The sequence below is a fragment of the Natator depressus genome, chromosome 27 (genome assembly GCF_965152275.1).
Source record: "Natator depressus isolate rNatDep1 chromosome 27, rNatDep2.hap1, whole genome shotgun sequence".
NCBI lineage: Eukaryota > Metazoa > Chordata > Testudines > Cheloniidae > Natator > Natator depressus.
Window position 1 is genome coordinate 14,348,250 of NC_134260.1, and position 12,608 is coordinate 14,360,857.

General features: G+C 45.7%; 1 protein-coding gene across 3 annotated transcripts in view; it reads right to left on the bottom strand.

Moving 5' to 3' along the window:
- ACLY (ATP citrate lyase) overlaps nucleotides 1-12,608 on the bottom strand; it is a 48,084-nt gene that overhangs the window by 3,839 nt on the left and 31,637 nt on the right. For all 3 annotated transcript variants that reach the window (XM_074940997.1, XM_074940995.1, XM_074940996.1), the window contains 10 exons: nucleotides 11,387-11,528; nucleotides 6,640-6,808; nucleotides 5,916-6,020; nucleotides 5,422-5,618; nucleotides 5,141-5,222; nucleotides 4,569-4,679; nucleotides 3,784-3,911; nucleotides 2,593-2,686; nucleotides 1,697-1,851; nucleotides 111-261 (listed from right to left, as the gene is read on the bottom strand). In XM_074940997.1, coding sequence (XP_074797098.1) covers nucleotides 111-261; nucleotides 1,697-1,851; nucleotides 2,593-2,686; nucleotides 3,784-3,911; nucleotides 4,569-4,679; nucleotides 5,141-5,222; nucleotides 5,422-5,618; nucleotides 5,916-6,020; nucleotides 6,640-6,808; nucleotides 11,387-11,528 — 1,334 coding nt within the window. The remainder of the gene's footprint in view (nucleotides 1-110; nucleotides 262-1,696; nucleotides 1,852-2,592; nucleotides 2,687-3,783; nucleotides 3,912-4,568; nucleotides 4,680-5,140; nucleotides 5,223-5,421; nucleotides 5,619-5,915; nucleotides 6,021-6,639; nucleotides 6,809-11,386; nucleotides 11,529-12,608) is intronic.

The following is a 12,608-nucleotide window of genomic DNA, read 5'->3' on the forward strand; positions in this document are numbered from 1 at the left end:
AGTCATGCCAAGTTCTGACTTGCTGCCAGGTCACTATTGCTATGGAGTGGAAGTAAAAATCAGATTGTATAGTAAGGAGAAAGACAATGTATCAGATGTGAAATGCTTACAATAGTGAGCAGGCCTGAGGTGAGACTAGAGACCAGATCTTTCCCAGCTCTTGCACAGACAATGGTGTTGTGGGCTCCTGATACGGCAGGACCGTGATCTGCGGTTACCATCAAACACATCTCAATGAAGTGACAGGCATATTTTGGTAACCTGGGGGATGGGAAAGAGAGAGATGGGTGACATTACTTAATAGGAAGAAATCAACATGGTCAGACCATGCATCTCTATTTCATACTAGATAATAAGGCTCTCTCCCATCCACACACTAAAACAAGGGGAGAGCTAGAAAGGAGATGCAGGATCATACCTAATGTTGGGTCTCAGAGCCCAGAAAGTCTCCCTGAATTATCTGAGCTTGCTAGAAAAAAAGCTGGTTTTATAGCTCTGCTTAGTGCACTCAATGCTTTGTACAGTGGTATATTTCCCAGATAGTCTAATGGCTGCAGTGTTCTGGCCATTTGATCAGTGATTTAAACCCAAGGGGCGTGAATGAAATAGGGACGATGCAATTTCTTTTCCCCCTATGGACAGCTGTTTCATTATAGAATTGGCTCTCTGGGCTAAAGCCAAGATTTGAACCTAGGTCTCCACAGCTGAAAACCAAGTGCATTTAACACCTCTGTGCCACAGAGTCCAAACTTACAGGCTGATGGATGCCACCTTGGACATCCACTCATACTCACGAGCATTCACTCAGTGTTAGCTGGGGTTGTCTTGCATGTGTTGGAACGAAAAAGGAATTGTGTAAGACTATTTTATCATGACTATCTGTTAGTGGATGGTGTCACATGCAGTAATTCCCTCAAACATCTCCTGCACCGCACAGCAAGGACATGATTTTTAGAGGAAGTTGCAATAAATGTGCCAACAAAGACACATGAACAAATTCAGGTGTCTCTGGGCACTTGCCCATTTTTGTGGGCCCACCTATTGTCCCCACCTTTGAAAATCTTGCCCCAAACTTGCATTTTTTACATCTTAACTGCACATTTCCAGTTCGCATTCAGATTCCTGGCAACACCAAATCCCCTTAAATCTGGGATCATTCAGCAGGCACATTGAGTTGGCTGACCTGGTGGTTTCACTCAATATTGTTATGTGGGAAATTAAGTTCTCGTCCCGTTCTTAGTTCCTTGGCCCCTGGACCAGCCAGAGAGGAGAGTATTGTGCAGGAAGTGTGTTCCCCCACACCTGGGGGTCAGGCAAGGAGGGGGAGTATCTTTGCCACTCAGAAAGTTCCCTGCACATTGGTAACACATTTTATAGGCTCTGCAGATAGCTCTGTCCAGTCTCTTTGTGCTGAAGGATGGTGGCCATAAAACAGGGCCGAGAGAGAGGGGTAACAGAACTAACACAAAGGGATTTCCTCAGTGCTCCACCATGTTTATGGAATTCCCCCCTCCTCAAAGTCAGAGAAGTGTATGATATATTCTCAGAGGGGAGCAGATATTGGGAGGGTATTTCCTGTACAATTGGTATTTCCTTATGACCATGGAGAGACTGAGTTACATCTGTGCCTAATCCCTATTACACAAGCTAAGTTTGAAGCCAAAAGGAGTCAAGAGCATCCAAAAAGCAGCCTCACCTCCTCTGAAACCAGAGCAGGCCCAGGACCCCGCCAATTCCCATTTCCTCTTTGAAGACCTCGGTGATAGGCATCCCAGCATAGATCAGCTCCTGGCCCCTCTCATCACAGATACTGGTCATGAAAGAAGCTGGCTTCCGGATCAGACCCAGCTCCTGAAGGATGGAACAGAAAGATGAGACTGATCCAATCCAGCTTAGAAATAAGGGACACCCTTCACCCTGGCTCTCCCTCCCCCCACAAACCAAACTGTTCTGCAAATAATGACAGTGATTGCTCTTTATCCAGTACCTGAATTAAGCCAAGAGGAATCGCTTTTCTCTAGTCCAATACAAGGTAGCTTAACAGTGTCTTGCCTACGTTTTTTGGAGTCATCTGCTACCTGGTATAGAAGCTACACCCTCAATACCCCGCTCTACAGGTAATATTATGGAGCCCATGCTTTAAGATCTCTGCATTATCCCAGCATCAAGACATTGCTCCATCACACTGCATTTTCTTGGTATAATGTTGCCCCGCTAAAGTCATGAGAATCCCGGGCCCAGCATACATGCTGTTGGGAGTGAAACATCTGTAACCAGATTGTCAGGTGACAAAGCCATTGGTGGCAAAATGTGGAATGACTACCTTGGCACCATGCAGTACCTATTGTTGAAGAGTCTGGGAGCCCTAATGGATAATTCCAGCAATGTAGGTCAGAGAAGCTTTTGGTGCCTCTGCTTCACCTGGGAATCACTGAAGTAGTACATGGACAGCATCAGATGGCATGACACATATACCTTCCACTGTCTTCCCTCAGATAATAGTTTTATCATCTAAGATCTCCCAAACAATTTGAAATCTCAGCAAACATCCCAGCTGGCTCAAGAAACTGGATGGCAAGATACACAACCTACCCTTGCCCAAGAATAGTCCATTGGTACAGTGGGGGGAGGCACTTCCTGGGCCGGGTCGATCACTCCTTTGGAAACGAGATCTTCATACACAGACCTAGGCAGAGGGGGAACAAGAGACAGACATCAGATCATTTTTAGTTTTCTAAGGGGGCTCAAGAGAAGCAGTTGTGGTCCAAAATTCATATATATATTGAAAGACCAGTATGAATAGAAGTGTTTTCACAAAGCACGGTTATCGCATCTCCCCTACCAGTTTAGAGGTGTCAAATATAAAGGGAAGGGTAACCACCTTTCTGTATACAGTGCTATAAAATCCCTCCTGGCCAGAGGCAGCATCCTGTTACCTGTAAAGGGTTAAGAAGCTCAGCTAACCTGGCTGGCACCTGACCCAAAGGACCAATAAGGGAACAAGATACTTTCAAATCTTGGGGAGGGGGGTTTGTTGTGCTCTTTGTTTACGTGGTTGTTCTCTCTTGGGACAGAGAGGCCAGACAGAAATCCGTCTTCTCCAACCCATCCTAATCCAAGTCTCCAATATTGCAACCAGTAGAGGTAAGCCAGGCAAGGCGGATTAGTTTATCTTTTGTTTTATGTGAATTTTCCCTGTGTTAAGAGGGAGGTTTATTCCCGTTTTCTATAACTTTAAGGTTTTGCCCAGAGGGGGATCCTCTGTGTTTTGAATCTGAATACCCTGTAAAGTATTTTCCATCCTGATTTTACAGAGATGATTTTTACCTTCCTCCTTTTTTTTTTTATTATTAAATAAAATCCTTCTTTTAAGAACCTGACTGATTTTTCCATTGTTCCAAGATCCAGGGGTTTGGGTCTTTGATGATTTTGTAACAAATTGGTTAGGATACTATTCTCCAGCCTCTCCAGGAAGGGGGTGTGTAGGGCTTGGGGGGATATTTTGGGGGAAGACGTCTCCAAGTGGGCTCTTTCCCTGTTCTTTGTTTAAAACGCTTGGTGGTGGCAGCATACTGTTCAAAGACAAGGCAAAGTTTGTACCTTGGGGAAGTTTTTAACCTAAGCTGGTAAGAATAAGCCTAGGGGGTCTTTCATGAAGGTCTCCACATCTGTACCTCTAGAGTTCAGAGTGGGGAAGGAACCCTGACAAGAGGTAGTACCCCTGTGGTTTCCTATCCTCTGCAAACACCACTATGTTCAGGGTGCCCCGTTCATATCACTTACTGAATTACATCTCCGAGCTCATCAAAACTCTGGGGAACAAATACACCAGCTTCTTTCAGGGCCTGGTTCTTTGCAACAGCAGTTTCAGAAGCCTGGTTGGCACAAGCCCCTGCATGGCCGAACTGCACCTATTAAATGATGAGAGAAAGCACCAAGAGATCCAGTCATCTAATTGCTGATAAAAAGAGTCAGAAAATAGAGCCAGATATTGGATTAGAAACCAGTGGACTAAAAGGAACTCCACAAGCTTTAGGAAGGAAACCAATTTGACTGGAGAAGAAGTAGTAGTAATGCATATGGTCATTATCAACTTTCTATTCAGCTTCATTACTTCAAACACTAGCACAGAGGCCCTGACCCTCACTTGTTAATGCTCCAAGGCACAAAGCATTATCTAATCTGGAAGCTATATTATTACAGTGTGGCTAATTACATTCTTTTCCTCTACATCCCTGCCCCCAGCATTTCTACATGGAAGCTGTATCTTCCTCATCCCCCTCTCCTAAATTGAAGTACACCATTATGTGCCATTAAACAGCTGCCACATTCCAACTCAGGACATTCATGGCAATCCCTGTGTGCGCAGAATCCTTTGGGATCTTTCTGGATGAAATGTACTGCAGAAATATAGGATGCTACTATCGTTTAGGGATTTGTTGACTTCCACATCCATGCATGCAGACTGCTAATGACGACAGATGTCTGGAAAGGTTTGGGTGCAATGCAAGGAAGTGACCCCCCCTTCCCAAGTGCGCATATTTTACACGCACAGTCTATGCATATACCTCTGAAGAGAACATTGTGGCACAGGTACCAATGCACCAGCAGACAACAGGCTTAGTGATGCGGCCCTCTTTAATACCCCTGCTGATCTTGTACTCTTCTGTGCCTCCAATCTGCAAAGAGAAACAAAGAGTAGCTTGACTGGGTTCAAGCTTATGTACTTCTACAGAAGTCAGTTTTTAAAAGCAGGGCAATATTTCTAAGTGAAATCCCCTTTTTTGCCACATCTCATACACAGAGCCACATGCTTGTAAAATAAAAATCAAGCCTCCCTTAATCTCCAGAAATAGCTTTTTTTTTTTTTTTTTTTTAAAAAAAAGGAAAGACTCTGAGGGCCTATTCTGGGCTCGATGTTCCTACTGTGAAGCAGTATTTCAAAAAAGGAACAAGAAAAGATTCACTCTTTCAACAGGAAGAGACATCTGCTACAAAGATGAACAGCGCATCTGCAATCGTTATTGGACATTCCTATAGCTGATTCAGCTCTCTCTCACCCAAGGCTGTAAGAACTTGTATTGCAAAGAAACAGTTTCCAGAGAACGTTTGGCCAGAGGAGCAGATGGGTTTAACTCACCTCCCCCAGCACCACAATCATTTTCACTCCCGGTGTGTCCTGATAGCGTAATACATGGTCCATGAAAGTTGATCCAGGATATCTGGGTGGAGTAGAGGGGAAGTGAAAGGAAGTTGAGCTTTTATTTATTTTAAAATTTCATACAAAATGTTTCTGAGAAGAGGAAGGTTAATTTAAAACATGGAACAAAACAAAAAACAAAAACAAAAAACCCCACAACTTTTAAAAGACCCAGGATGTTTTTGAGTCAGGCACTGGAAGAAACAAAGACATGTTCCCACCTGTCCCCGCCAATAGCCACACCTTCATAGACCCCATCTGTGGTTCTGGAGATTATGTTGTTGAGCTCATTGGACATTCCTCCAGAGCGGGAAACATAGGCCACACTGCCAGGCCGGTAGAGTTTTGATGCCAGGATATTATCTAACATACCCCCCGTGTTGCCTATTTTAAAGCATCCAGGTTTGATCCCACCAACCTACAGGAAGAGGGAAGAAAGAGTCAGGCCCTTCATAAACACACATGGAAGCTGAGCAGCATAGAGACGTGTCTGCAGAGCAGGCTGCTTCTGCCAGGATTTCTACAAACGGAAGGCAGCAATAGAATTGCTTGCTTCATAACGACCTTCAAACTGGGAACGACTCTGTGCTTTATAGTATATTACAAACAAGAATTTGAAATAGATTCTAATATATATTTTTTCCCCGTAAGGAAAATTGATCTGAAAACAAGTATGAAGGAGCGTGGGCAGGAAGCGCCATAGCGGATTTCTTACAGTCGCAGGCCCAATTATAGTAACCCCTTTCTTGTCAGCAGTCTTGATTAGTTTGCGTGTCAGTGCCTCTGGAATGCCTTCGGCAATGATGGCAATGGTGCGGATCTGCAGCACAAGATAGAGCAAACACACTCACTCAGTAACTTCCAGCAGTCAACAGCTTGACAAATTCTAGGGAAGGCAGCAGACAGAATTATTTCAGGTAAGAACATTCTATAACACAATACTGGCCATGGCAAGATCAAGCGTTTCTTGGAGCGCACAGCTGAGCTGTCTAGTTGTTAGTGCTGGGTGCTATCTTGTGAAAGGGCCCAGTTTTGAGTCCCGGGAACAGCCTGGGATGATAATGCTGTGAAGACGACACCAGTAGCATTGTTCAAGAGCTATCCCCGCCATTCTTCAATTAAAAAGAGTAGTGCTGTTATGTCCTAAAGGGAGTCTAGTCCAATCTAGTCGTCCTCACCAGGCAGATGGGAGCTGACTCCCTATTCCACATGCCTCAAAAATCCATTAAAGACATAGCTTTATAATACAGCACTAGTCAAAAAGTTGTCCTACACCCTTGGTACCCCTTCTACAGCTCACAGGCCACTTGTAGACTCAGCTGAGTTCTTCATGGACCTCAAAACACTCTGCTAACACTGTGGTTCTAAAATAGTGTCTCCCTGGTATTATTAGCCTGAGCATCCTCTACTGCTTGGACCTCTGCTGATTCCCCACTCACCTGTGGAAAGTTCATGGTCTCGATAGTACTGTCATAAGCAGACCGTAGAGATGCAAAGTTGATCAGCACATCTACTTCTGGGTGCTTCCTCATGGCATCAGACATGTTTTTGAAAACAGGGATCAGGATTTCCTTGTGGCCCCAATAGAATTTCTGCTTGTGATCGCCACTATGAACACCAAGATGAGACAGACCTGATCATTCACACTGCTGCAAAGAGAAATGGCTACAGAGTGCTGCAGGCACAGGAATGTGTCAGCAAAACACAGTTCCCAGACACGGTCAGGTTGGCTTTTCAGATCTCAGGAGAGAGGTAAAGGTAGTAAGAGCCAATAGCAGGCAGGTGTGCAGTGTATAAAACAGAGAAGCATATGGAGGAAGCTGGATTGACGGGACAGAGAGGGTAAAGGAAAGCAGGATCACCTAGCAAGGATGATAAGCTCCACAGTGAAGTTAGCAAACAGGATCTCAATTCTGCCAGAAGCTGGACAGACAAAGCAAGGTAAAGAAACAATAAATAAAGACACATTTAGAAATGATGTGTTAATGGCTATTTGACAAATACAAGTCAGAACGAATGGGGAATTGGAAGAGAGCACATGGCACTGGCATCCTCATGCCTGACAAACACGGTGGCAGAGTGAGGGTTGGCTAAATTTCCATTCCACGAAAGGGGGATTTTACCACCCAGACACAACAAGGAGATGCACCCCAGTAAAAGCTTCATTCAGAGAAGTCATTCTCTGCAATCAAGACAGATTGTACAGCTGGAATCAGATTGCTGAACCAAGTGGTACGGATCACGCTGGGAGTTAAAGATCCTGAGCATCTTGGCCAAATTCCACCTCTGGCCACTACATTTTCCCAACCTAAATTCCCCCTGCAGACTCAGTTAGGTACAGGATACATCTTCATTTCTGGTCTTAAACTTTGCTGCCACATTGCTGCTTCCTCATAACAGCTGCCAAGTTCCAAGTGGCTGCATTTCAGCAGAAAGTGACGCTATGCCTGCATTTAGAGTGTGTAAAGTGCTTCTCACCCAGAAGGGATTCCAGAGATATAATCCTCATGATCGAAGTCTAAAACTAACACTATGGAGTGTCTGATTGACAAAGGGTGGAGGAGGAATTCACTGAAGGACAGCGATATGTACTCCTCATATCAGATTCGTAGGAAAAAACCAAACAAAACAGCAGCAAACAACCCTTAAGGGAGCTTTCTCAGACAAACAGATCAACAGCCACTCTCATTCTCTTCCTGGCCACCCACCCTGCTCAGTGAAGAGTTTGTCACATCTCCCTCCCTCCCTCCGGGAGAAAGCCCCTCCTAGGTGCAATTCAGTCGGAGGACTCAGCAGCTTAGGCAGCACGTCGGCACCATGCACCAGAAAAGCCACATCCTACAGGGAGCCACGCAGAAGTAGCGCAGTTGAAAAAGAGATTAAATCATGATTACATCCAAAAGTCCCAATGAGGATTGGGACCCCATTGTGCTAGGTAGCTTACAAATATAGCTGGGAGACACTCTCTGGACCAGAGAGTTTAAGCTCTACAAGATGCAGAACGAACAAAGCAATGTTTAGAAGTAAGTGTGAGTAACAAGAGTGATGTAGTGGTGGGAGTCTGCTATAGACCACCGGACCAGGGGGATGAGGTGGATGAGGCTTTCTTCTGGCAACTCGCAGAAGCTACTAGATCGCACGCCCTGGTTCTCATGGGTGACTTTAATTTTCCTGATATTTGCTGGGAGAGCAATACAGCGGTGCATAGACAATCCAGGAAGTTTTTGGAAAGCGTAGGGGACAATTTCCTGGTGCAAGTGCTAGACGAGCCAACTAGGGGGGGAGCATTTCTTGACCTGCTGCTCACAAACAGGGAAGAATTAGTGGGGGAAGCAAAAGTGGATGGGAATCTGGGAGGCAGTGACCATGAGATGGTCAAGTTCAGGATCCTGACACAGGGAAGAAAGGTAAGCAGCAGGATACGGACCCTGGACTTCAGGAAAGCAGACTTCGACTCCCTCAGGGAGCGGATGGGTAGGATCCCCTGGGGGACTAACATGAAGGGGAAAGGAGTCCAGGAGAGCTGGCTATATTTCAAGGAATCCCTGTTGAGGTTACAGGGACAAACCATCCCGATGAGTCGAAAGAATAGTAAATATGGCAGGCGACCAGCTTGGCTTAATGGTGAAATCCTAGCGGATCTTAAACATAAAAAAGAAGCTCACAAGAAGTGGAAGGTTGGACATATGACCAGGGAAGAGTATAAAAATATTGCTCGGGCATGTAGGAATGAAATCAGGAGGGCCAAATCGCACCTGGAGCTGCAGCTAGCAAGAGATGTCAAGAGTAACAAGAAGGGTTTCTTCAGGTATGTTGGCAACAAGAAGAAAGCCAAGGAAAGTGTGGGCCCCTTACTGAATGAGGGAGGCAACCTAGTGACAGAGGATGTGGAAAAAGCTAATGTGCTCAATGCTTTTTTTGCCTCTGTCTTCACTAACAAGGACAGCTCCCAGACTGCTGCGCTGGGCATCGCAACATGGGGAGTAGATGGCCAGCCCTCTGTGGAGAAAGAGGTGGTTAGGGACTATTTAGAAAAGCTGGATGTGCACAAGTCCATGGGGCCGGACGAGTTGCATCCGAGAGTGCTAAAGGAATTGGCGGATGTGATTGCAGAGCCATTGGCCATTATCTTTGAAAACTTGTGGAAATCGGGGGAAGTCCCGGATGACTGGAAAAAGGCTAATGTAGTGCCAATCTTTAAAAAAGGGAAGAAGGAGGATCCTGGGAACTACAGGCCAGTCAGCCTCACCTCAGTCCCCGGAAAAATCATGGAGCAGGTCCTCAAGGAATCAATCCTGAAGCACTTACACGAGAGTAAAGTGATCAGGAACAGTCAGCATGGATTCACCAAGGGAAGGTCATGCCTGACTAATCTAATCGCCTTCTATGATGAGATTACTGATTCTGTGGATGAAGGGAAAGCAGTGGATGTATTGTTTCTTGACTTTAGCAAAGCTTTTGACACGGTCTCCCACAGTATTCTTATCAGCAAGTTAAAGAAGTATGGGCTGGATGAATGTACTATAAGGTGGGTAGAAAGTTGGCTAGATGGTCGGGCTCAACGGGTAGTGATCAATGGCTCCATGTCTAGTTGGCAGCCGGTGTCAAGTGGAGTGCCCCAGGGGTCGGTCCTGGGGCCGGTTTTGTTCAATATCTTCATAAATGATCTGGCGGATGGTGTGGATTGCACTCTCAGCAAATTTGCGGATGATACTAAACTGGGAGGAGTGGTATATACGCTGGAGGGCAGAGATAGGATACAGAGGGACCTAGACAAATTGGAGGATTGGGCCAAAAGAAACATGATGAGGTTCAATAAGGATAAGTGCAGGGTCCTGCACTTAGGACGGAAGAACCCAATGCATAGCTACAGACTAGGGACCGAATGGCTAGGCAGCAGTTCTGCGGAAAAGGACCTAGGGGTTACAGTGGACGAGAAGCTGGATATGAGTCAGCAGTGTGCCCTTGTTGCCAAGAAGGCCAATGGCATTTTGGGATGTATAAGTAGGGGCATAGCGAGCAGATCGAGGGACGTGATTGTTCTCCTCTATTCGACATTGGTGAGGCCTCATCTGGAGTACTGTGTCCAGTTTTGGGCCCCACACTACAAGAAGGATGTGGATAAATTGGAGAGAGTCCAGCGAAGGGCAACAAAAATGATTAGGGGTCTGGAACACATGACTTATGAGGAGAGGCTGAGGGAACTGGGATTGTTTAGTCTGCAGAAGAGAAGAATGAGGGGGGATTTGATAGCTGCTTTCAACTACCTGAGAGGTGGTTCAGAGAGGATGGTTCTAGACTATTCTCAGTGGTAGAAGAGGACAGGACAAGGAGTAATGGTCTCAAGTTGCAGTGGGGGAGGTTTAGGTTGGATATTAGGAAAAACTTTTTCACTAGGAGGGTGGTGAAACACTGGAATGCGTTACCTAGGGAGGTGGTAGAATCTCCTTCCTTGGAAGTTTTTAAGGTCAGGCTTGACAAAGCCTTGGCTGGGATGATTTGATTGGGGATCGGTCCTGCTTTGAGCAGGGAGTTGGACTAGATGACCTCCTGAGGTCCCTTCCAACCCTGATATTCTATGATTCTCTGTCTGGCACTTTCGGTTTGACTGATGAAGCAGCTGAAGGATCCCAGGAAATTTTAAACAAATCCCGGATGCTGGATTCAACACTAAGGTCAATGGATTAAAAAAGAAAATTATAAATAAGGTACTAAGTGTTCATGATGTCAGGCTAAAGGAACTGCATGTTCCTGCCCCAAAGAAAGCTTAAAGGAGACAAAGAGCCACACTCAAAGACAGGACCCTAGGCTAGATGGACCAGTAGTCTTATATGGTGTGGTAGTTCCTACATTCCAGTGTAGTGTGGCCATTGTACATTTGGGAATTCTTTGAAAGAAAGAGAGATGGAACCTGGTAAACATGAACTGTGGGGTTGTTCCAAGCCATTTCACAGACACGGCCTATAGTAAGGAGTGGCAAGGGAGACAGAGGGAGTAGTTGGGAAAACCACTTAGGTGGCAGGTGGGAGCGTAGGAGAATGTATTATCATAGATATAGGGTGGGATGGAGCTGGGCAGAGACTTGAGAAATAAAAGGGAGCTTGAAGGGGAGAAAGCCAGCGGACAGATCAGAGAAGGGAGATAAGGGAAGTCAGGAAAACTACATGGTGGATACAGGACACTTACGTGAATGGATAAACCATGGCAGTGACCGAAGGCTCATCCCTGGAGCAGATATAATCAAAGTCCAGCATGCCCTGCACCGCTCGTGTCTGCATCCCCCAAACGATAGCCTTGGTGTGACAGCTGAACAGGGTTGTGGCTTTACCTGTTCGAAGAAAAACCAACCCCCACACATAAATCTGTGCCCAAAAGCTGTAATGCAGCACTTTATACACACAGCTGCTGAGAAGTTTCCACATTCAGTGACTCCCCCCACGCCGAACCCACGGCTGCATTGCAGGAAGCAGCAGACACATCATCCAAGAGAAAGATGAAACTGCAGCTGAAGCAGCCTTTCCAAGAGTTTTCAAGAGAATAGCCACACTTCAGCTTCACAAACAGGGGAGAGGAGGAAGAGGTAAAACTGCTTCCTTCTCCCATGCCCCCAAATATACCAGCCATTCCCCCCCAAACTGGATTTATAGATTTATTCTATGGAGCTGAAGAGAGCTCAAATGCATCATTCTGAAGCCCATATTTTGCATGTGGCCTGTGACCTAAGAGGGCCACAGGGGCTGGACTTCCCATCGATCGAGTTTTCAAAGTGGGAGAGCAGGAAATGGGGAGAAAAAAGCAGGAAACAAGGAACAAAGCAAAGGAGCTTCACAAAACTCAGACTAGGTTTTCAGTTCTGTTTGGAGATCAGAATCCAAGAGGTGACTGACTGTCCCAGGAATGTAAAGGTGACAGAACCTGGCTTCTGGGACCAAACTCACTGAAAAGGCAGCTCTGTAGCGAGTGAGGATGGACTCTTTGCTAAAAAACAGTGACATTTTGGGTTCCTCACCGAACTCCAAACTAAAAGTCTGAAGATTCTTCCTCAGCAGCAACGCCTGACAGCCTGGAACTGAAAACCCAGCTAGGTTCTTTCTGGCTTTGTAGAATCCTTAATGCTATTTACTTGCATTATAAGATACCACCCTGCTCCTTTTGTTAAATTCACAATTTTCCCCATCCCCATGAGCATACAGACTGCTAATTCAGACTGGTTGCTCTTAGCTCACATCTCAAAACAATTTTAGTCCGAAAATAAATAAAAAAATCCTTGGCATTTGTGTCTTTATACTTCTCCAGGATACTCCAGGAGGTGTCATTACCACCCTTTATGAAACAGGGACAGAAGCCCAGAGAGCTAATGTGACTTAGTTGAGGCCACACAGCAGGTCAGCAGCAGAGCCAGAATTAG